The sequence below is a fragment of the Protopterus annectens genome, chromosome 1.part0, assembly GCF_019279795.1.
Source record: "Protopterus annectens isolate FY-2018-M chromosome 1.part0, PAN1.0, whole genome shotgun sequence".
Taxonomy (NCBI): Eukaryota; Metazoa; Chordata; order Ceratodontiformes; family Protopteridae; genus Protopterus; species Protopterus annectens.
The window spans coordinates 1,528,574,660-1,528,601,087 of record NC_056725.1 but is presented as its reverse complement, the minus strand read 5'-3'; the positions used below and the strand labels follow the sequence as shown (position 1 = coordinate 1,528,601,087).

The following is a 26,428-nucleotide window of genomic DNA, read 5'->3' as shown; positions in this document are numbered from 1 at the left end:
CTAGTATTGTACAACCACAGAAAAAGTTATTTGGCAATAGCACTGCTCATTTTCAAGTAAACTAGCATTTCCTTACTTCAGTTAATGGAACACTTTGCTTTCAATATCATTTTGTTCCAGAAATTTGCACCACAATGTTTTGTTAGTTGTGACTTCATTCAGACAACATACTCCCTTGGTAAACATGCAGAACACCAAAGGGTACAAAGCTTAGTCTTGTGAAACACTTTTCTTTTAATTGCAAGGGCTGTGAACCTTTGATGTGCTCAAATTCTGATTATTCTGCCTTGATAGGTTCATAGGTTCATACTAGGCTATCTGCCCTAGGGCATTTATAAGCCTAGCCAGAGTGTGTGTGGCTTTCACCACCCCTTAGGATGAGAATACTATACCCATTAGTTTGCTGTGCCTCTGTCCAGCAGTGACACAGAGATGATTCCCGGGGTAAACCTACGATCTCCCATCCACTTGTCAAGATTTCTCTTGAACAGAGTCAGTGAGGGGCTCTGCCTCACATGGACTGGGATTCTGTTCCATAGTGTAGGGAGTCTCTGGGTGATGAATCTGTCCCTCCAGCATGTCCTATTTATATCCGTGTTGAGGTTTAAGTCTCTTGCTCTCGTGGCTCTGGTGGATTTGGATTTTTTGAGGTGGAGCATGTCCATTAATTCCAGGTTGGACATGGCCTTGTATGTCAGGCACAGATCACCTCTGAGCAGATGGTATGCGACTGAATAGAGCTGGAGTTTCTTCAGTCGGGCAGCATATGACATATGTTTGTCCCTTTATCCTTTTGATGAGGAACTTTTGGGGTCTTTCCAACTGCTGCAGGTGTCGGGTAAGGTACATTCCAAATGGGGCATTGTACTCAATCATTGGTCTGATAAGTGAAGAGTACAGGGGTACAATGACCTCTCCTGATCTGGATGTGAATCCCTTCATGATCAGGTGGGCAATGTAGAAGGTCTTCCTAACCACTTTGGCAATGTGAGTGTCAAAAGAGAGGTTACTGTCAACTTGGGTCCCCAGGTCCCTGATAACTTCTTCTGTGTTTAATGGATTACCACCTATGTGGTAATTAGGGGTTACCTTGTTTTTCCCAAAGGGTATGACTATACATTTTTTGGCATTTAGCTTAAGGCCATGGCTCTGGCACCAGTTATCCATTTCTATGAGACCTCTCTGGAGGATGTCTGTGTCTGATGGAGTGTCAATTATGGTGCCCAGTTTGCAGTTATCTGCAAATTTTGTCAGCCACAATCCCCCTATGTTTGCCTGCACTTCAGAAAAATAAATGCCGAACAAGAGGGGCCCAGGACTGAGCCCCGTGGGACACCGCTCGTGACAGGCTTAGAGTCTGACATGGCACCAGCAACTCTAACCCTGTGGGTTCTGTCCTTGAGCCAGTTTGCAACCCATCTTGTGACATATGGGTTTACATCTAAGCTGGTGAGCTTTTCTATGATGCCCGAGTGGGGTATTGTGTCGAACGCTTTTGCTAGGTCAAGGTAGGCTGTGTGAACTGCCTTACCCTCATCAATGGCCTTAGTGACTGTTTCGAAAAAGTCAACCAAGTTCAAGAGGCAGGATCTGCCCTTGACAAAGCCAAATTGGGTAGGATCCAGTGTCTGTAGGTCCCCAATGTCTTTATTTATGAGTTCCATTATGATCCTCTCCATAGCCTTGCAGACAAGGCTCGTCAAGCTTATGGGGCGGCAATTTCCAGGGTCCGTAGAAGCACCGCCTTTGTGGAGTGGGACCACAGTTGCCGTACGCCATTCTTTGGGTACGTATCCTGTAGTAAGGCTAAGATTAAACAGCAGCCTTATGTGTGGGTTTAGTTCCTCATTGAGTTCGTGTAGCACACAGCCGGGGACACCGTCCGGTCCCATTGATGCTGTGTTTTTTGCTTTAGAGAGAGCAGCTCTCACCTGGGCATCTGAGATGTTTGGGAGGCTAGACTCTGGTGGGATAGATATTTCTCCTTTTGGGGGGGGGGGGAGAAATTTGCACTGAACCTGTCTGCCAGTATGTTGGCAATGTCTGTGGGTTCAGTGATTTTTGTATCATTTTGGACTAATTCTGAACATATCTGGGAGTTTCCACCCAGGTTTCTAACATAGCTAAAGAAGGCCTTATGATTGTCTTTTGTGTCTTTAGCGATTTTTTCTCAAAGTTGGCCTTGGATGATTTTATGAGTGATCGTAGTTTTTTGCTAGTATTGATCAGAGATGCCTTCCCTTTTAGGGATTTTGCTCTGTCATGTAGTAGCTTTCTCCTCTTGTTGTAGAGTTTGTTTATGGCTGGGGTCCACCAGACCGGGCACCTGCCTTTGGTGGAAAGGGTCTTGATTTTATTAGGGATTGCTTGATCCATACATTCCTGGAGGTGCTCGTAGAAGGCATTTGTAAGGGTTTCAGCAGCGTGGGTTGTGGTTTTCACTGGCTCGGGGGCCTTGAAGGATACCACTCCAGTCTTAAGAAGTGTGAAGTTTGCTTTTGAGAAGTTCTTCACTGTGGTCTTTTTTGCTGGGGTTGGGGGCGGGATGTGGGTCTCCAGTGAGATTAATTTATGGTCTGATCACACCAATGAGGGATATACTTATGGTGTGGAGCATTTTGTCCCCATGTTTGTGATGATCAGGTCTAGTATATTTTCTCCTCTTGTGGGAATGGTGACTAGTTGTTCCATAGCATTTGAGTTTATGAACTCCAGGAACCTTTGGGCTAGGGTGTTGGGGCTTGAGTAATGTTCCCAGTCTATGTTTGGGTAGTTGAAGTCACCCAATATGATGGTGTTTGGAGAGACATTCATACTCTCCAGTGTCTTCAGGAAGGCTGTGTGGGTTTCCTGAGTTTGAGAGGGTGGTCTGTAGCATGCTACAAACTGTTGGGCAGTTTTATCTATGGTTAATTGCACCTGGATGGTCTCCGATGCTTCGTGCATTGCCACTAACCTGGAGGTGTGGGTATCCTTTATGAATATGGATACTCCCCCTCTTTTTGTGGTTCGGTCCGGATTTTGGGGCCGGAACGCATGATATGAGGTATAACCTGATAGTGCTGGGGTGCTCTCAGGAGCCTTGAACCAGGTTTCAGTCACAGCACAGACATCGATGTTCTCCATACTGAGGAGGGCTTCGAGGGCGTGCATCTTGAGGTTTAGACTTCTGGCATTGAGCAGTATTACCCTTAGTTTTTTTCCATTTTTGTTTTCTAGGGTGGTAGGTTTATCATTTGAGCCTTGCCTAAAAAAGGCACTATGGGGGTGGCAAGAGCCTTTGCCAATATCCGGAAGCCCAGGGGTGACAGGTGCAAGCTGTCCCTTGCGAAGCAATGTGGCTTGTCAAGCATGTCATCCCAGGCAGACAGACATTGGATCCCCTTAGAATGACACCAGTAATTAAGCCAATTATTAAAGCTGATCATTTTGTCTCTGTATTGTGGCATCATTCTTGGTGAGGGTAGGATACTGCTCAGGGTCAGGGTCATACCGGCCTGGGCTACATAATCTGAGAGCTCCTCTATGTCTCTTTTCATGTAGTCCAGGGAGGTACGTCTCAGGTCGTTCACACCGGCATGGACAATGACTGAGTCATACTTGTACTTGCTGTGGAGTGACCTGAGTGCTTGTGTTATGTGGCGGATTCTAGCGCCGACAGGCAGCTTACTGTGATCTTTTCCTTGTTCAGTCTGGTGAGTGGGACGTCAGTGTGTCTGACTATGGAGTCACCTATAACAAGTGTGTCTGGCATTGTGTTTGGCCTTAAGGGCTGTGACTGTTTAGCACACTGACTTTGAGAACTATGTGTTGCATGTCTTATGTCTTGAGGTGGCAGTTGCTTGGGTGTCTGCTTTGGAGGCCTCTGTAGTTTTGGTAGATTTTTGATCAGTGCCTCCGAGTATGTCTTTGTGTGTTTATGTGTTTGTTTTGCAGTTGTGATAGTTCTATGTGAAACTGGGTTTGTGGTGTGCGTGGTTTCCTTCTCCTCCTGTCTGGTCTTGCCAGTCCTGAGTTGAGAGAGCTCAGCCTCCAGTTTGGCTATATAGTTGCATCTCTCACATGTATTTGTGTTTTGTGGGAGAAGGAGTGGGTTGTCTGTGTACATGAGGCAATTGTAACATTGCCTCAAGATGCCCAGATTCACCAGCTGAACAGGAGAGGACGCCAGCAACTGACCCTTCGACATGCTAGAAAAAGTGAAAAAGTTTGCTGTGTAACTGAGTCAGAATGGACCTATAGGGAAATGGGTACTCAAGGGGATTCTAGGCTAATGTAGTACTTTGTTTAGTAAATAAGTACTTTACCTATATAAAAATGCTTTATGAGCAAGTGCTGAGCTTTTGAGATGGAGAATAGACTGTTTAGATTGCAAGTAGAGAAGTTCTAAGGGAAAAATTGAAGAGCAGACTTTATGGAGCCAGAAATAGTTTAACCTTGTTTAACCGGCGCTGCCCGATGGTGCTCTATGGGCAACTCCGTGCTAAATCACGCTAAATCGGGCTTTATAGCAGGGGGTTGAAAAGAGCTAGGAATTGACCCAAAATGGCCAATAGACTACAAGTTTCTGGCTGGAACCACTGCTCTAGGGACAAATAGGCTGCTCAGTGCTCCCCACTCCCACTGGTGAACAAAGAAGCTTCCCTTTATCCAAATAAGGATACGGAATAGCACAGGAACCAATGGCAGTCTGTTAGGTAATGTGTAACACTGGAGCATTTACATCAGGAAAACTACAAGCAACACATGCAAAGTATCTAGAACTATCTTCACAGAATGTTCAGGATGCTTCCACTATGAGTGGATGAAGTTCAGCCCACTGTGGATTAGAATCCCCAAACTGCATCCCCCTAAAAATAGCTGAAAGGGCATCAATGCTGACATGACTCACTGACAGTGAGTTTCTATGGAGGACCCCCGATCCTCAGGAGTTAAATTTCAGACAAATGATGCTTGGAATTCACTCTTTGTCTACCTGTAAGTTACTGGAGCAAACTATTAGCAAAATATTACAATACCGTGAAGCTGGAAGCAATTTATAAAGGCAAACCTTGTACTTTAAATGCTGTATGAATACTTTGGACAACTAAGCTTGGGGGTAATAAAGAAATATAAAAGGCAGCATTCCACATCTTATCCAATCAAAAATCAAATGTAGAGGAGTCCAGGCACTATGAATCTAGCCAAGGTCAGCACAGACCCATGCAAGTCTAGGCCTGAGAGCTGCTCTCTTGTTAGACCCATGTTTTATTCAATGCACAAGGAACTTAAATAATCCTCCCAGGGCAAGACTGTTTTTTTTTCAAAGTAGTCAGGGTCAAAGGTTCCTTCCTTAACTCACTAGACAGAATGCCTCCTTGGTTAAAATGTGTTCAGATTAGTAAACTGATCTTTGTTTACCTAAGGGTTTCTCAAAATATTTTGGGTTATCAGTGAAAATATAAGGTGTGGGAGGAATCAGGGAATTTACTATCTGAGTGATAAAAGCTTAGGTGGTTCTGGACAAAATTATGGCACTGGACATTTATTTAGCATTTTTTATCTGGGGTAGAGTACTGACCCCCATGGACTTTATTCAGTCTCAAAGCAAAGACACTATCTGTTTATGTGACTTTTGCTCAGAGTTAGAAGGTAGGAAAATGGAGGCTGAGAGAATTAAACCCTGAAATACAAAAAGCAGCTCATTGTCTTTACCTTCTGTGATAATTACTTAGCAAATTGGTTAGTGATATATATATATATATATATATACAATGTTTATATTTTAGAAATTTAAGCTTGTTTTTTGCCTTAGCGTTAGCATTCTTAATGTTAGGTAACATCTTTAACTGAGCACAACTAGCTGCATATATATTTTGTAAGTTTAGTAGTTAATGTGTTAAGACACAACCATTTGATTGTTTGATTAATTGTAATTAATTGTAATCAATCAATCTACATCCCGCCTTTTTTAGTATAAAAATGTAGTTTTATTTGTAAGAAAGTTATCTGAAGAAGCGTAGCTCTGAACTACGCGAAAGCGCTCATTTTACCTAATAAATTGGAATACGTTTTATACTGCGTCTGCTACTTGGAAGAAGAACTTGCACATCGTGGTTGGTCATCTCACTACTTTATATTTACTTAGCAAATATGTTAGCAGGCCATCTGCAAAGACATCCTCTCCCTTTCTTAAGCTTCCATCTATAGGGGTAGTGTCCAGAAGACTCCAGACAGCTTTACCTAATCAATGAATATATTTCTGTTTGTCGAATAGAACACTTTGACTGTGAAAACTGTGCCTTTTCAGCAAAGTCCGAGACAGAAAAGCTCTAGAAAGTGCATACAAATGTTTAGACAGTTAACAAATGTTCTAAAGAAAGACATAAACTATATAATAAATTTGAAAGTTCCTGTGATACCTAATATCACTGATCACTGTATGCCAATTGCATACTTACATGTGTTCTTGATAATAATATAGAGCATTATTATCAAGCAATATAAGACAAGAGTAATATAAACTATAACTGGATAAAAACCGGCATAATACTCAAGATTTTACAGCAGTATAAGATGAGGTGTACATAAGGTACAGTAGAGTTGTTAGTTAATGAATTTCAAAGGTATGCAGTGTATGGTTATGTGGAGAGTGGGCTAAGCAGAAAATGAAAATCACATAAAGATAAGATAGGCAGGAAATGATGGAATGGATAGTGAAAAATTAATAAATGCATTCATGCCTGACAGTTGGCTCAGACTGTTATCTGGATGGGACCAGGAGTCTACTATTGTACTTGTCTGTGAAAAAAAAAAAAGAGTCACTCATTAGCCCACCTACCAGCACCACAGCAAACACAAACTAAGTCAGACAAGTGGTCAGGCCAGACACTAACAGGCAAGCAGGAAGGCTAACTGCTAGAAAATAATGTTTCTTTGCAGTATCATGAATTTTCTGAAAAACATGCAAAGTCTGAAACTTAAATGTCTGTCATGATTAATGTAGTGACTTGAAGTTGGAATCAGATCAAGGGCAACATTTAAAACAGTGTTGTTATAAACTTCATAGGTTGGTAGAATAATAAGTTTTGCACTAATATGTGTTTTCTGACAGATATGAAGTCTGAAACTAAAATATCGGTCATTGTTTAGTGACTTCAACTTGAAGTTGGAGGAATCAGATCAGGGACGAAGTTTAAAAATTTGTTCTTATAAACTTAGAAAGCTTTAGAATAATATGTTTTGCACTAATATGCATTTTCTTAGGGAAAATAAGTCTGAAACTCATATTTTTATGATTAGCAATTTTAGCTTGATGATGGGGGATCAGATTAAGGTGTTTTTGTTTGTTTGTTTGTTTTTTGGGTTTTTTTGTCCTCTTCAGGTAAGTTGATGGGGCATCAAATGAGAGTCTCGCTCAGGTTCCAAATGTCCTAGCTAAACCTTTGATTCCTGCCTCTGTACAACTGCATAATTTCAGGAACATATAATGTATATCAGCAAGAAAATATAGAAAATAATCCCCCTATTGTATTCTGAGCTAAGTGACTGCACTGTTTTATATTCTTACTTTAAAAGAACAGTTTGACTAATCCTTTACTGAGAAGAGTATGCATGTATAAATAATTTTCCCTTTGCCTATTAAATCCATATGCTTATTAAAATATGCACACTAAATACATATGTAGACCACAAACTCCTTTACTGTTTACTTCCTCAGCTTTTTCCATGAAGCTTAAGATGGAATGCTGAATTTTATTTATGGTTCAAATCATTTGACAGCAGTTGAGCCAGGATTATATCCTGCCTTACTGAGTCAACATTATTTGTGATATATCTATATCTATCTATCTATCTATCTATCTATCTATCTATCTATCTATACACACACACACACACACACACACACACACACACACACACACACACACACATATATATATATATATATATATATATATATATATATATATATATATATATATATATATATATGGGTGTAGGCCATCCTGCCAAAATGAAAGCCCAGTACACTGACACCATTTCTTTGACACAGGCAGTTGGTCAGCAGATGTGCAAGATCAACATTCCCTGGGTAGAGGAATATTTTCTTTCCTCTGGATTTTTCAGTCTCGGCATTAGTATATATAAATAGCAGCTAGTATGGAGAGAGCAGCACCTACATGGGGTGTGCAGGGCCCTTCAAAAATGATGTTATCTGTTGCATGTGCTGAGGTTCTTTCTCAGTATATGTGTGATAATATGTTGCCATTCAGTTTGTCAACATTTTGTGGTCAATATTTTTACTATATATAGATAGATAGATAGATAGATAGATAGATAGATAGACAGACAGATAGATAGATAGATAGATAGATAGATAGATAGATAGATAGATAGATAGATAGATAAATAGATATATGGGTCAATTGAATATTGTCAACTCTACAGCTGGTCAACATCTGTTTAGCCGGCAAAATTTGACAGACTAAATTAACAGTCAACAGGTGTGCGAGACTGACAGTGCATAGGGTAAGGGGATATGCAGTCTTGGAGTAAGTCTATGTAATTAGCAGGGGGTGTGGGGGGGGGCTGTCAAAATTTGCAATGTCAATGTTTTCTGGTCAATGGTGTGAACATCAATGTGTGAGTCATTTGATGAAAATCAGTGTATGTATATATATATATATATATATATATATATATATATATATATATATATATATATATATATACACTCATATTTCTATGCTCCCATGTGTCCCAAAGGGACTGATTCTGTGGAAGAGGATAAGAATCTGCTTAGATGTGTAAAGTCTGTAGTGTATTAACTAGTGCTCTCTGCATGCTGCAGATCCATGATGATTCCTGTTAGGTAGTCATTATGGCCATGTTGCTGTTCCCTTTACATACATCTCTGTTTTGCATCCCTGCTGTGCGGCTGCTGGTCATTTGATCTCTTTGCAGAGTCACTGTCAGCAAATGGATATCAGAAATGGGTCATGATGCATGAATGTTGCTGCCTGTTCAAACAAGAAAGTGTGTATCACTAAGCTGAATTCTAATGCTATAACTTATATGCTGGTCAGAAAGTGTGCCCTCTGAGGTGCATACATTTTTACAACAAATTCTAAAGGTTAATTGGTCTATTGTTTGCATGTGTTAAATTTTCATACTTGCCTTGGTTTTGTGTCATGCTTATACCCATGTAACAATTAATCGCCACTTAGAGAAAATGATGTATTTATCATGGGAATGTCACAGTATATACTAGATCTGTATGGTTCTACAGTCTGTGTTACAGTCACTCCATACCTGATGCAGAATGCATTGTTTGCCCTTTCAGCCTGGCTAGGTATGGTGACCAGGGTGAAGGAGTACGGGTGCAATTTGTGCTATTTAACTTGGTGCACTAAATATGCTAAAGGTGAGAAAAGTTCTATGGGAGCATTCAAAACACATACCTGCATGAACCCAGAAACTGACAAGCAAGGCGGCTACAGCTGTACTGCCAGGTAGCCATTCACTCTTACCTTGGGAAAAATGAGCAGGATTAAAGAGCATCAATTTTCCTGTACATAATCTGTGTGCTAAGAACAATGAGAGATAGATAATATGAGCAGCTCAAATGTGTGTGTGTGTGGGGGGGGGGGGGTACCAGCCTTTAACTACATATTTCCTGCCTTTAATTAAAAACACCCCCTCCAAAAAAAGTAGGTGACAGGGATGAGAAGAATGGAGGCAAAGACTGAGCACATTAAGAAGGTGTTGTTAATGGAATGAAAGACAGAAGCACAACAATACAACACTGTATAAAGGCAAGTAATATAAAATGTATGGTACACAGAATATTACATAAGTGAATGTAAGATACAATGCATGGCACACAGTACACCCCGTAAGGGCATGTAAGATAAAGTGCATGGCATGCTGAATACTATATAAAGGCATATAAGATAAAAATGCATGATGCACTGAATATTACATTAGATAATGTAAGATAAAATGCATGGCACACAGAATATTATATAACAAAATGTAAGATAAAATGCATGGCACATTGAATATTATGTAAGTGAATATATAGAACAGCATGTAAGATAAAACTCATAGCACACAAATTATTACTTACCATCTGCTGGAGGTGACTGACTCATTTTTCATCAGGTAATGCTTACTGTTCAACAAGAATACTGTCGAGGATGGGACAAAGAGCGATGTTTCTCTTATTAAAACTAACGGTAAAGATGACACTCATCTATAACATTTAAAACATTCCAACCTTAAATGAACTTGCCTAGTGTGACTAAACCAGTCACCAAAGTATGCATAACTAAATAAAGTGAGGGTGCAGCACAGTGTAAGTGGGAGATGGATAATATCAGATATGGAGGGAACACATGAAAACCTAATGAACTTGATATAAAACTATAAAATGTAGAAATTACTGATGGGAAAGATGCTGAGGTTTGCATATATATTTTTGGAGAACTTTTGGAATTCTTTCATAAGGTAGTGGTGCTCCATAATACAAACAACCCCTCAATATTCTAAGAAGCAGACCCTCAAAACAATGATGTGCAAACCACATATAAAACCCTTTGAAGTGAAATTTCTACAGACAGTTTTCAACCCTTAATGCACTCTTCAAGGATTAAATTAATGTGGCAACTATTCAAATGACCAAGGAATTTAGTCATCTCTGATTCATGTGCGGACCAAGCAGGATTTATTCCAGATAGGCAAATAAGTGACAATTTCAGAAAAATACTGCCTGTTATTACTACATTAAGCATCAAACCTATACTTCTCACAACCATACGAACACAAACAGAATAATATCTTTAGCAGGGTTAATGGGAAATGCCGCTAGCTAAAAGCTGATTTAAACATTCATTCCTTCTGAAGCTTTCAGAACAATTCCTTAATTATGTCAAAACACTGGCCATTTCTTTGGATGTATACAACACTCTGGCTAGAGGATAAAACAATCATGAATTAAATATGCTCCCATTGCTTTCTCTCCTCTGAACCAGTTCAAGTTGTTTTTCCCCTTTAAGTGATCTATTGAAATAATTACATGGCAGATTCTCTAATGCTCTCTAATGAAACTGAACACACTGTTAACAAATCTAAGTAATAATAGTAATTGATTGTAACTGCCTACCTGTTTAACAGGAGTAGCAACTGGTTACTCTCAGAAAAAAAGACTTATTTTTAAGATGTTTATGTTCCCAAATATATTTTACCCATTATTTACTTCATCCATGTACAGATGGATGACTATTCTTTTGAAATTCTCCCTCCACAATCCCAAAAAAGTATAAACACATGCACAGGTTTACAGAGAAAAGGGTGTTACTAATTGTGACGCCCATGCACTGGCCCAGTAATCAAGGAGCCTCAATCCTCACCACTGGCATCAGTGAGGTACGTGCACATTGGGAAGGATAACAAGTACACACACAGTAAAGTACAATTTCCCTTAAGGGCACACAAAGATTGCAGTCAGTCTGGGGCTGGTTTCTCCCTTTCTCTCCAGATCCCCTATAAGACTCCCCACTGGCAGAGCTATAGGATACAGATCTCAGCCGAGTGGTCAAGCCAAAACCTCCAGCACCCTCTCTGTCCAACCAGTGCTTTGTGTCCCTGCCCAAGTAGTTGACACGCACACACTTTGAGATATGAGTTATATACAAACACATAGACACTCCTGGAGAAGGCTGTCACAGGTTCTCCAGCTATTCCCTATTTTCTCCAGACTATAAGATAGAAATCACTGCTACCAACCACTATTTATCAGCTACTAGTAAGGCCATTACTAAAGGATGTACAATTTTACTGTGCAATATTATTATTATCCAGTTAGTAAGTGTGACTAACAGCAAGGCTGTTGGAGTGGTTTGTACAGTATCACCAAACACATGCAAGTACGCTAGAGCTTAAATTATCTCTACACAAAACAGCCACAGTTAAAAGGTTTAAAAATATTTAATAATAAATAATAAAAACACAAGACAATACTTCAACACAATGACATTACAGAGTTCAGAAATCACAAGAAAGTGCTTTAAAACAATACTGCAGGATAGTCTGTCATAAATATAGAAAACAGCTAGACTAATCTGGGTAAATTCTTATCTAGCTCTAATAGAAATCATTGTTCTAAATGCTACTTACATACAGAGCAAGCAAATGTTGGTGATTGGAATGTTTTCAGATCCAACACAAGATACACAGTGCTATTCTTTCTTTCTGTCCTTAACTTGATAATACACAGTACTGCTGAGTCATTTCAGATTATGTCATTCTTGACACTTGTACTTAAGTTCCCAGGCTAACAGTACTCAAAATTTAACATTTTTATTTGATCCTGCAGCTGCCGGGAAACCACAGCAATAAAAGCCACTTTACATGTAAAACCTTATTAATTATCTCTTAAAATGAGATAGAATTATTTATAAAATTCTAGCTAGCTAGGTTGGCAGCCTTCACACTAATCCTCAGTTAAGTATATATAAATTAGAACTGCACATAACATAATTTCTCTTTAGATAGTTATCAGTTTTGACATAATGCTGGACTGATATTATGGATAGCATGATGCAGGTCCTCCCCGCTCCCCCAGTAATTGTTTAAAATGTATAGGAGGCCTGGGTTACCTAATACATAGAATGAACCTTCCAACCTTTCAATCTACTAGACATACAAACCAGAAAGGTTTTACAGCACAGGATACTTCATTTCTTTTTTTTTATACTAAGTTCATTAAGTCATTCTGATTGGCCACTCTAACATTGTTACACACTTGTCAAAAAACAAAATCTGCATATTGTCTGTTGCCTAAACTCACCATTTCCCATCACCAATCCCTTTGTTTTGATAGAGATCCTTTAAGGAACCTGATTGGAGTTCTTTAAATTATACATATTATAGAAAATAGTGAAGAGTTGTTTCTTCTTATAAATGAGTCCCTGTTTTCCTGAATAAAGACTTTCCCCAAATCCCTTTGCTTCAAAGGATGAACCTCTTCTGTTATGCACCTCAGCAGCCCCCCATCTCCTCATCACACTGCCATCTATTTATTCAGGAGTGGTGTATACCTCGCTTTGTACAGCACATGCTGTATGCACAGCAGTTCTTCTTTCCTCCTCATTTTGCCTGTAATTCAAGAAAGGTATTATAGATAAATGGTCACATGATATTGTCAACTGTCAGCAAAGGCAGCAGTCTGGGATCAAATTAAGTTATCTTGCAAAAACTTTTATGGTCAAACTTTTGTCCCTTATTTACATTATTTCAGTGATTAAGAAGTTAATGATTAGTTCCATGCAGATCAGGATATTGAACTTGGCTAATATTTCACCCTCATGCAGAATGTACAGAAATGCTTAACTTTCCTGTCTCTGTATAGGCCGAGGTGTTTGTAGCTTTTACTTTTCTAGCTACAGAGTCCTTTCAGAGATCAATAAGTTAGCTATCTTTCAAGCAACTGCTTCTAGAATACTGAGCAAGTTCCTTGACATTATGCTTTTACGTGTGGATGAACATATCTGGTTTCTTAGCACGCCATTTGGGAGAGCCAGCATTATGCATGGCAATAATACCATTTGCTTCCCTGAGGTACTGGATGCCATAGACTGCACATGTGTAACAGTAATGATACAGCTTGGCCTACAGACACAGTGGTATATGAATCAGAAAGGCTGCCATTTTGTGAACAGCCACGTAGTGTGTGGTGAGCATGGAAATATAAGTAATGTGTCTGCATAACAACTAGACAGTTCTCAGGATTCGCACATATCGCACAGATCTCAGTTATATTTCATCTTTCTGCAAGTGGCCATTCATCTGGCCATCTAGTATAAATGTGCAGGCACTGTAGGTAAACTAATGTATATGGCTATAGATACAGTGGTCAAAATGTAGGAACCTCCCCACATATGTTGTTACTTTATTCCAAGTCATGATGGATATCTTGTAGAGACATAGCTAACAAAGCCTATATAGAACTTTCAGAGTACTGCTAAACAGCAATCCAACACAGCTTATGTCAAATGTCTTACTGAGCATGTGTTTAATCAGTTCAAAGACTGTGTCTGCCACCTCCATAAATCTGGTGAGACACTGTAGTATAGCCAGCAAATTCTGCTCCAGCTTTACCCCACCCGCACCCCCAGGAATTATCATCTAACATAACATCCTCCAACTAAAGCCAAGAATACAGTTTTGATGGCCCTGATAATATCTGAGGGTGCGTCCTAAATAACTGGAAATATGATCTATCAGGGCCACTGGAGTCACTATTGAACCATAACCTCAGAACAAGCTTCATGCCACATGATTGGAGGACCACAATGGTCATTTCTTTACACAAGGGTGGGCCATCATTGGATCCCAGGAACTATAGAACATTAGTCTGCAAAGTCACGCAAAGAATCAACATGGACTTAATTAACAATTACAAAGGAAACCTTCAGACACTGGAACCAACCCAGTTTGGTTTCATTAAGGGCAGATAATGTCTAATGAACCTGAAGGACTTCTTTGAGAACATCACCAAGACAATGGATGTGGGTAAAATGGTGCATATCGCATATCTTAACCAGGCTAAGGCATTTGATACAACACTTCACTTAGGCATTGTAAACAAACTCATGGAATTAGGCATAAACCCCTATGTAACCTACTGGATAGCCAGGTGGCTCACAGATAGAACTCAAGAAATTAGGATCAGAGAGATCACTTCCACAAAGAGGACAGTCTCCAGTAGAGACCCCAGAGATCTGTGCTGGGTCCACTCCTCTTTGTCATCTATTTTTCAGAAGTCAAAACCAATGTCAACGGCCTCTGGCTTACCAAGTCTGCAGATAATTTCATGCAGGGAGCAAACACAGAAACCCCCCAAGACACAAACATTTTACAACAAGGTCTAACACAGACAAAAGCCTGGTGCCAAACTCACAGCTTAAAACTCAATGCCATGAAATGCACAATAGTACCTTTTAGGAAGTCAGCCACCCGAGGAAGCAACCTCATCAATAAAATACCCCTAAACAATAACACAATAGTCAGAAATGTAGTGACTAATGTAGAATGTAACCTGGCTTTCAACCAACTTGTGTTTAATGTAGTCAGAAAATCATTCCATGTCACTCAACTTATCAGTAAAGGCATGGCATCTAGGTCCAGAGAATCATACTGCGATTATACTCAGCCCTAATCAGACATATCATTAGGTATAACACTCCATTCAGTATATGTCTGGCCAGGCGCATACAAAAACTGAACTTCCATAGTGGTTCCTCACAAAAGAATACAGAACATTATCATTATGTCCTATGTGAATCATCTCACATCACTATCCCTATACTCTGTCTCCTACAGACTATAGAGGAGTGATCTATGTCTAGCATACAAGGCATCCTCACATCCCACTCTGATGGATCTACTGCATATCCGAAAAAATAGCATCGGCACTACCCTATCTAGGTTCTTAAACCTTGTCTGCAACATAAATAAGATAATAACATAATATAAAATAATGTGTTAAAAGGACAGGTACTCTCTTCTCTGGAAAAGGCTTCCCATCCATGTGAAATGAAGTTCTTCCCTGACCCTATTCAAGTGTAACCTTGAACAGTGGATAGGAAATCTGAAGTTCACCCCGGGTCTATAGAGTCGTTTGGGTTGCATGGCTAGGCTTATAAAGGCACCAATGGTCATTAGTCTGCTATATACCTAAAAACCTATTACAACAGTTTTAGCAGCATTACAGTATATATTTAGAGAGATGACAGTCTTAATTTTATCAAAGGCAAGATGTAATCAGCCAAAAAGATGGCAACATATGGGTCAAATAATGCTAAACCCAATCCATCTGAAAGCACATCTATAGTTATACTAGTGGCTGGGGTTATTTACTTTGTATTAATCTTCTAAAGAAATGTGTTTTTTCATCACCAAGAAGTGCTAATTTATCCACCAAACGGCAGCTGCCAAAATATAAGTTAACATCAAAACCAATTGAATGTAAAGCCAAGTAAAGGAGTGTAACTATCATGAGGCAGTCGCTGTAACAGCCTTAATTTCAGAGATGACTGCAATAGTTTTAGAGAGTGTTTAAGACTCAAAAAGCTTTTCAGTTACCCTTGGTACAATATTAACTTCAGGAAGTATTTCCCCATTATTACTTCCAGGAGCGGCCTTAGGTCAACTGGTGCCCTAGGCAAAAGGGCTCCATGGTGCCCCCTCCCACACCACCTGGTGCCCTCATCCTGGCCTACCTACACCATATAAATACTGGAAAAGTGCCCCTGCAAGAGCGGCGCCCTAGGTGGCCGCCTAGTTGGCCTATGCCTAAGGCCCGCTATGATTACTTCGATAGGGGAATGACTGCGCTGGTGGTGCTGTGGTAGCATTGTCACCTCATAGCAAGATGTTGTCCTGTTTGATTCTCAGCTAGAACGTCTTCTGTGTGGAGGTATATGTGAATGGGGTGTGCTTTTTTTGAAGGTTGTGCATCAGGGCTGGTAACCCGGTACGTAAATATACACTACCAATCATTAGCAGACCAGAGTTCTGCTGTGGCGACCCCTAACCAGGAAAAGCCGAAAGACACAAACAAACTTCTATAGGGAAATGAAATTGCGACTTCTAAACGGAACATGCTTGAAAAGATCTGTTTGGCTACTGATCTGTGGCACGCTGGCAGCCAGAAATTATTCAGTCGTTGACTTAATACTGTGTGTGATTTTTATCCATCTACAAAAAAATGATAAGACTTTTGCAACATATCAGATGTGCTATACAATAAATAATTTTTCTGTTTTTCTTCATAATTTCTTTACATTTTATTTTGTTTGGTATTGATTAAAAAAGTATACATAAAACACTGAATGATGAAGAAATTGCACATTCATTAAGTAAATCGTGCAGTCATGTATGCAAAATGGCAGAAATATTAAAGGTGTCATATGGCTTGAAAAATTTACAAATACATCTGTAAGTCATATGACTCATACCAATGCCTCTTCCTAAACATATACAGAAAGGTGCAAGATAGCTGCAGAGGAAGGCCTACATGTGGAATAATGCAGTGTGAAGCATTTCTCAGCAGTATGCTGATTATTAACTTCTGCATGCTATTCTCCAGCATTTACAAGAAAGTGTTAAATGCTTAACATAGAAAAACTCAGGGTTATTATCCCATTAATAAACGTTCTTAGATTTCACCAGGCAGCAGTCACGGATGACTTGAAAGTTAAAGAAAATCACATTTAGATGGGACACAGTACCATTCAACTTCTTAGAGTAAAAAATCTGGACAATGTTTAACATAATAGGGGAACAAAGGCCAAAGATAGGGATGTGTTTTAAAGATTGCTCTTATAATTTTAAAAAGATGTTATAATAAAAGGATTTAACAGGATTTGTGTCATCATACATTTTCTGAAGGATATAAAGTCTGAAATTCAAATGTTATGTCATTATTTAGGGACTTCAATCCTCAGGGATTTGCCAGAAAACCAAACATTTTATGAGGAACAGATCAAAAAGTTGAGGCAAAAATCTGGACAATTGAGAGGAATGTGGGAAACCCTTCTGCATCAAAGAGATTTATTACTCAGAATGAATAAAACTAAAATAAATTTGTTTTAAGAGGTTAGAAACAATGAATAATGAGTTGAAATACTCATCAGGAAATACTGATAACTTCATCTGGTGGTACAAGATGAAACAAGAAACATATTGTCCAGCATGTAAACAACACTTTGTTACATTAAAAAAATTAAGCAAATAAATAAATAGAAATACAAATGAAAAAAAATCAGTGTGCAATTTAATTGATTTAATTTTCCAGTCTAGTTCTGCAGTAGCAGGCATTTCACCTTTCTTCCCTTTAATGTCTAAGTTTGAATCTTTACAGTCAGCCTGCATGTATTAGCCAAAACCAACCTCCAGAGCAGTTGCTGTTATGTGTTCCATATCCTGCCATCACACATACTTTTCAGCTGTCTGGAATTTTCCAGAAAATACCAAATTTCATCCAAATGTAACAGGATAGCACAAATCTCTGACTGGCACTGTTAAAGCACAGATTATTTAAATTTAGTTTGCCAGCCTTGCATTAGCAGCCAGTGCCAACAGCTTGTGTCATCAATGATACTGGGCATAATGATGTCACTATGGTCATAACCATGATGGATTCCGAGGTGGCTCAGGCAGGAGTAACAAAACAGCAGAAAAGGCAATACTTTTGCAAGGAGACTGTCTGCAACTAAAGAGCAAGTAGGACAAACCTGTAGATTCGGGATTTGGGAAACATTAAAATCCAGACGTAGTGAGTTGATCGCACACTTGGTAAGTGAAATCCAGTATAACCTGGGGCTTTTGGGAAGAACTACATTTCTCAGACTTCTCCAAAATCAAGCAGAAGGATAGGATTCAGTTGTTGATTTTAGGAAACGGTGGAAACAATGCCATTAGATTATTAACCAATATGTGTACTTTTTAGCACACTGAACACTAAGCAAACAAAAATAAATAAAGGCTGTAATACTCAGATGCATGCCATTCTCTACAAAGAAGCTGCTTCTGTTGACAGAATGGCATGCATATGATTTACAGCCTTTATTTACTCTTTATTTGCTTAATGTTCAGTGTGCTTTCCTTTAGATGATTTGGGAGTTAGCATAATCTAATGGATTTAATATATTTGCATATTTTTTAAGCACAATTAATTCATTTTCCTTAAGGAAATTACATTTCCTGTGGTAAATTTTACAACTGTGAACTGCTGACCCTGCAGATTATTGAAGTGTGGCAATGATAACGGACACTAAGGCTTGTGTGACTAAGTTATGTTATAGTTCATCATTCTGCTGCTGGTAACTGATGATATTTGTAGGAAAAACAAGATTATATTTTTATTATGTAACATTTTCAAGAATTTAAGCTACCAAAATAATTTTGCAACAAACAAATGGACTTTTGTGTGTGTGTGTGCATACATCTGTCCGTGTGTGTGTGTTTGGGGGAAGTTAGCTGCTAACAAGATATAGAAATGCGTTTGCTTGGTTATTTTGAGATGTTTGGATGTCTCCCAGAATACCAATATAAGTTTAGGAAACAGATGACCACCTCTATGGCACAGAGGGATAAAGGCCTGACATTAAACTAGATTACTGAGGTTCAAGTAACAGCCCTGGCACTAAAGAAGCCATCCTGAAAGAGATGGGAGTCTGATGATAGCACTGATACACACATTCTGTGGGGTTGGAAGTGCAGACATTTGCCTCAGAAACACTCTCTCGGGAAGTCTCAGAACTGATTGTTATATGCCTATATACTCAAAAATGTATAGACTTGAGCCCAGCCAAGGACGATTACACTTGAGCTAAGTATATGTAGACTGGTCAAATCATGATGCTACTTTATTTGATTCTGAGCCATTTTATGACATTAAGTTGAGCATTTGGATTTTAAAGAACTTTTTTTGGATGACTTGTTGCATTAAAATATTACTTATTTACTGTTTTATTGTGAATAGAGCCTTCATGAGTCTTGAAAAGATGTGAAGAACTCAGCCTTTTCCACCTGTTTGACTATGTGAGTTAGTTATACACTTCATATTGCTATTTTTTATTTAATTCCTGCCCATTGCAGCTCCCATTTACTTGATATAGTCATTTAGTTCATATGTTTACAGTATACAGTGTCATTACCTACTGCCATGTCATTCTACCTGAGATACTAACTGATGGCAGTAGTCCCAGAATCCAGTGTTTTCTCTGCCTTCAGTGGCTGTCATTAAAATTATATGGTGGGCTACTTGTTTGAATCGGTATTTACCTGTGTTTTGCATTAGCCCCATGTGTGTCTGCTGCATAGTGATTAATTGCAGAAGTAAATATGAAATGAATCATAGTGGATTACGTTTAGAGTGCTATCATGATCCATTAGCTAATCTCTGTGCTAAGCTTTCAACAACATTCATACACACATACAAATACTTCAAGCACAGGCATTAATGCCATTCTAGCCTACAAATATACCAAGACTGTCTCTCACCTTAATCAAGTATGTTGTTCTTATGGAAGTATATCCTCCTGATTTTTGTGTGCCTAGATCTTGATGTTAAACACTTTATTGATTTTTATATTCAAACAATTTCTCTTTAAAAACTTTCCAAACTCCTTCTGCAATTTTTCCACTGAATGCATCACTCTAATTGGTTTTACATAGTGACAGTTTTCCTTCCATGTAATGTGTGTTAATCTTCTGTGTATTGGTTTAAATTTCAGTTTAGCAAAATTATAACTCTATGATCACTGCACATTAATGGTGGTAAAATGTGACCACAAAGTAACAGTAATTACTTTAGGAACATAAGCAATGTCTAATAAGCTGTTTTATAATCTAAAGCAATTGTTGTTCCTGAACATGCATTGTGACTAATTTCCTTTCTAATGTTGTTGAATCAATGTTATTCCAGTCTGTTTCTGTTAAATTTAAGTCCACAGCCACTATTATTCTAATATCATTTGTTTCATGCAAGAAATGCATAAATTCCTTTAGGTTATCAACACTTGAATTTGATGGTGTATACCCTCCAACAATTGTCATATGTCCTAGGGTTGTCTTTATTGTCACAGTTATACCATCTAGCGTATTTGCTGTTATGACTGAACATGTAATAATCACATGACTCATAACAATCTGTCATCCCTATCATAACACCTCCACTTATTTGTTTTGTTAGAATGGCTGTTACAGTAAAAACACTTACTCCCTGATAGAACTGGTTTCTAGGCATTGTTCTTTAACCATGTTTCACAAAGAAGGACAACATCAATTTTGTGGGAGGGTAGCAATTTCACCAATAAAAACATTCAATATTAATGCTCCTAGCATTAACAATCAGATACACCAAACGTTGCTGTCTGTGAACTGTTAAATGTTCGACCTGACAAAAATATTACCTTGCATCTGTCAAATATTGCAAAATATCTACTAAAAAAATCTCTTCCCTGTTCCTGACAAGGGCATGCCATGCTGTTTGAACACGTGTGTGCAAAACTATGACTTAACCTCTGCGCTAGTTAAGTAAGGTATTACCGTGACTTTTATTCCCTTCTTTTGTTGCTCTCATTGTTTATTGTTGCAAACTTTATTGCAACCACTTATCATCATAAACAGCAGTTTTTCATTTTTTGTAAATGACCTATTGTATTGTTTTTAGGTACTGGATTGAAATGTTTCCTTTTTTGCTCTCTAGTCATTGTGTTATATTGCTTTAGCCTCCTTTCCTTATTCCTCTGCCCCTTTCTGGTGCTCTGCCTCCTCTACCACATATAATTTATTGATACAACTATCAGCTGCTTTGAACATGTTGGTTTGGGGCACACATGTTTCAGTGCACTTTGGGGAAATGAGAGCTGTTTTTTTTTAACTTTCTTACTAGCTAATCATAATGAAGCTTTACTCCAAATAAAACATAACTGTTCTGCTTATACATATTGTGTTGTTTTATCACACTTTTTAAAATCATAATTCTCACTGGTGTTGTCCCACAATTCGTCTTGAAGTGAGATGGGAATATGCTTCTAGATATGCAAATGTCATGCTAATTAGCTATCCAGAGTTCTTGGGTATACATACTTACTTTTCAAGTGCCTTTGCCCAGAATTTTTATACCTACAAGTTAAGAGTTATGATGTCACATACATTACTAATCCTCAATAAAATATATTTACTGGCACCTGCATTGCACTGTTTATTTTCTGCAGTAAACCTCCCACTGTATGATACCCCCCTCCCCCCACCCATGAACTGAATTTTATTATTTTCTTCTCAATGTTTCAATGCACATCTTGAAAACTGAAACTCCTGGACACAACAACCTTGCTTGATAAAACAAAAGTCTATATCATAAGAGATCATACTTTTGGCCCTCTTAGTATCACTGAAAAAAAAATGTCTCAAAATCATTCTTTGGATAGCAGAAAAAACTCTCTGCATTCCTCTGTTGAGTTATACAGAACATTTTCTCTTGAAACTTCAGTCTTTCTTCGTGCTTTTTCATAGTTTTAGCCAGCAGACTAGAATCAAAAGAAGCTATCAGAAACAAGTGTTTTGTTTGTCAGCAATAAAGCATTAGGTAGAAAACAAAACAAAAAAAAAATACTTGTAAAAATTAGAAGGGAAGAAAAGTGAGCGCCAAGAACTGGTCAGCAGTAAGGCAGCACTACAGGCTAGCTGGTAAGAGTAGGAGCTGGGGTGCTCAGAATGTGTGGCAGCGGGCTTGGGACCCTCCAAGGGAATTAGGTCATTTCCTGTGACAAATGAGAGCTATAGATAGTAGTGGTGAGAAGTCCAGTGAGGGTGGGCAGAGAGGGACTTGAGATGAAGATGCAGCAGAAGGACATTAGGAAGTCTGGGGTGGGAAAAGGTAAGGAAGACAAAACTAGAAAACAGGAGCACAAGGTGGCACAAAGTAAGGTGAAGGAAAAATGTAGAGATGCAACCTCAAATAAGAGAGCAAGCAGAAGGAACACATGGTAGGAGGGAGAAGTACATATAACAATGGCAAATGATGAATGTGAAAAAGAACTAGACATGGAGATGCTGGAGTCAAACAGCAAAAGGTGAATGGGAAGGATGACGACAAGAAGGAGAACATAGTCAGATGGATGGGCTAGAAGAAGAAAGGAATAAAAAAAGTAGAAAGGGTGTATAGAAAGAGTTCAAAGGTCTCAGGGCAGCAAAGGAAGAGATATAACCCGAACAGACTGTGAGAACGTCTCTGAATGATAGGGTGTCTTCCTAAATGACCGATCATGAGTAAGCATGTACAGACTGCTGGGATATATCTACCGCATGACCATCATGCAAAAAAGGGAGAAAAAGGAAAAAGAAAGCTATAATCTGCTGATCATGCTCTCTGTAGCTGTCATATACTTTTATGTACTGTATGGTTTCAAACATGGCTCCCTGTCAAATATGGGAGTCTCAATAATTTGAGTCTGGAGACTTCAAACAATAAATTTGATTTGTACAGAATAACACCAAGCTGTAAAACTCACCAAAAACACTTTTTTACAGATATTTTGCATGCTATTTTATCCTGTGATTGGGAGGGGGGTCCTTTGCACTCTATAGTCTTGCTACTTATTTGTAGCAACCCTGGAGGTCACTGTCCCTCAGAAAAAAGCAATTACTGGATCACAGTTACAGGCATACTGTGGGAGTACAATGGAGCACTGTATGATGGATGAAGTGGGGGGGGGGTGTTTGGCTAGTATACTGGTGGGTATACAGCACTAATATTCCAAACTAGTTACACTACACTATGACAGGGAGAGACAGTCCTTGACCCGAATCATTATCCACCATATTTTCATACTGAAGAAGCATTATATGTATGTATTTAATGGAATCTGTGGTTGTAATTCAGTGATCCATGTAGACTGTCAAGGTACAAAACAGGTCACTGTCATATGGGCAGTAGCTGTTGATGGCCAGGTTATTTTAATTGCCAGAGACAGGGTCTGTGGCCTATCAAGCTGTGCCATTCATTTGACTGTTAGGCCACAGAGGATGGATTGTGCTGATGCTGTGGGCACTGAAAAGGGAGGCCTTATGTATTGATGATGAAGATGATGATGCACTGAAATGTGTAGGATGGTTCTTAGGGTACAAAAACTATTTTTGGGGGGGGCAGCTGTGAGAACACTAAAAACTCATAAAATGGGTCAGTGTAGATGTGGCTATAATCAACAGTCACTGACAGGAGAGCCATGCAAAAGACTTCTATCACTCCCAGTGGAGTAGCTGAAAGTGATACAACAGCCCTTATCACTTCTGAAACAGAATAGCAAGATGGGAATGGCCACTGCATATTTGTAGTGTAGGTATCAGGGGATGTTTGTATACTAACAGTGGTAATTGGAAACATAATATACTGGCAATGGGCTGTAGGATGAGATATTTTCTCCAGAACTTCTTGATAAAGTGGGCCTAACAGTCTGTCAAAAGTGAAGATGCTCCTGAATCTAATATTTCCATCCATTAAATGTAGTTTAAAGTATTTTGTGTTGTTGCTATGCTGAGGAAATATAAATGTATGGAGAGAAAACTCTGATACTTTATGATGTCTAGTATGTACAAGCTTTTCATAAATGGCTTCTGTCAGGCAGAAAGGAGAGTCAAATCTCACTATTAAGCTTAGCATTAACGATATTATGCATGGACTCAGTAAGTTAGGCCACCAGTCCATTTGCCATTACAAGGATCCCAGAATGCTCATGACTAAGGGGTCCTGCTGACGCAGCCAGCTAAGAAACATGTATCATTTTAAAATTATGATAGCTAAAAGCTTACACATTGAGAAAACACTGGTGAAATGGCATTGTTTACACAAATAAATGCTAAAGTATGTTAGGTGTAGAGTCAGTACTCATTTACTGACTCTAATGGGTCTGTACCAAGTGCTTAGTCACATTTAAGCGCGTGTCTAAATTCATAACATGAAGAAATGAAGGAAGGAGCACAATGGAGAATTGCAAGAAACATGCAGAGTGGTTATAATACCTGTTAAGACTGTAATTAAAATGTAACCTATTTCACATCTTAAAAAAATGTTCTGAGGGAATCTATGTTTTTTTTTGTACAGAGTCAATAAGGATTAAGTAATTCTAAGAAAAGACAAATCAGATTCACTTGTATAATTTACTAATAATACAAATAAAGGAAACATGTTAATTGTGAAGTAGTAAATATACTTAACCATACAAGTAATTAATTGTAAATTTCTTGCAGAATGTAAGTATTTGTTTGATGTCCATAATGGCATATAATAAATACCTTGAAGTAAGCACATACTGAGCATACACTTAGTGACATACATTTAACATCTGATTTTTGACGTAACTTGATGGAACCAGAAAGAGACTTGTATGATGTAGTATATTTTATCTTGTCACAGTAAACCTGGCCAGTGTCATTGGGAATAAAATGCCAAACGTTGCAAATGGATTTTTTAGAGAAGGTTAAAATGTTGTTTAACCTCTGTTTATTCTTTTTTCATAATGTTGAATTACAAGATCATTCTGGATATCAGATTAAGTAGAAATTTTATCCTAATGGGGAGACAGGTAGATATAAAGAACATAACAAAATAATGCAACATAACTGGTCTGTTCATCAGATGTTTTTGTTATACTTCTATATGCAGTTTTTGAGTTATGAATTCAACCAAAATATAAAGCACATACCAAGGACATAGGCTATTGACCATGCTCCAGTACTGAACAGTCCTTGCAGAATGCGGAAAAACAAAAGCAAGGAATAACTTTGTGCAAACGCCATAAGAACACCTGAAACAGCAGTGGCAAATGCTGCAAACAGAAAGCAGATTTTTCGACCAAACCTATAAAAAAATACAGAAAAGCATTTTACCATATTCAAGAATTCTTGTAGTGACCTACAGAGGAAAAAAAAACAATTATTTTAAAGAAGTTAGAACAACGTTTATGTACTTTTTTGAAAATCTGGCAAAATTTCTGTATCTAAAACAAACTGTCTAAATAATTGATTTCAACTGCCTATCATTCTGCAGACCATTGTTCTGCTGTGGCGACCCCTAACCGGGAAAAGCCAAAAGAAGAACAATATGTTTTTGTTAACACATTGCTAGTAAATGAAACACTGAGCTAAACATGGCAGGCAAATGGCACACTGAGCTAATATAATTTCAGGTACCTTTTGAAGAAGAGTTATGTGGCACACTTAAAATTAAAGAAAAAAATGAAATATATATATATATATATATATAGTATATGCTGAACATTTGCTAAAACGATATCTAAGGACCATGTAGGATATTCCATGCACATCTAGTTACTCATTACTTAAAAATAGTTTCTTATGAGAAGGTATTTACTTGTTAATGGGGGTGAATGAAAAGCAGGTGTACTGCATCAGATAGTTCAAGGCATATTAACTGTTCAGCACAACTGTACATGTGACAGCTTTAACATATTGCTACTGCAGTTATAAAATGTTTGCAGATGCCTACAGACCTGTTCATGTCTGTCTGCAGTTCCTGACAGCACTGGACACAGATCTACCCAATGGAAAGTACCATGCTTTTAGCTTTATGGTTCCATTTACAGTCTACATTGAGGATAGCCTAACTCATAATTTCTCAGACAGTGTTGCAATGAGACATACTTAAAACAAAGAAAATTGAGCCTGTCCTAGACAGCAGAAAAACATTTCAGTCTCATCACACCCACAAACATATGCTGCACTGTAAAGAAGCAGACCAGGTCCCCGCACACTTTTATTCACAAAAAATAAGGAAAATCTGGTTTGGTATGTATTTCTTTTACAAAATACACATATTCACTCATTGCTATGGTCTGCATTTAATGTGACATAAAGG

At 38.4% G+C, this 26,428-nt stretch overlaps 1 protein-coding gene across 1 annotated transcript in view; it reads right to left on the bottom strand.

The window, feature by feature from the left end:
- The window catches only part of LOC122798772 (solute carrier family 22 member 2-like), a 667,833-nt gene that overhangs the window by 472,058 nt on the left and 169,347 nt on the right, over positions 1 to 26,428 (bottom strand). The window contains exon 3 of the mRNA XM_044067886.1: positions 25,257 to 25,411. Within this exon, the coding sequence (XP_043923821.1) occupies positions 25,257 to 25,411 (155 nt within the window). The remainder of the gene's footprint in view (positions 1 to 25,256; positions 25,412 to 26,428) is intronic.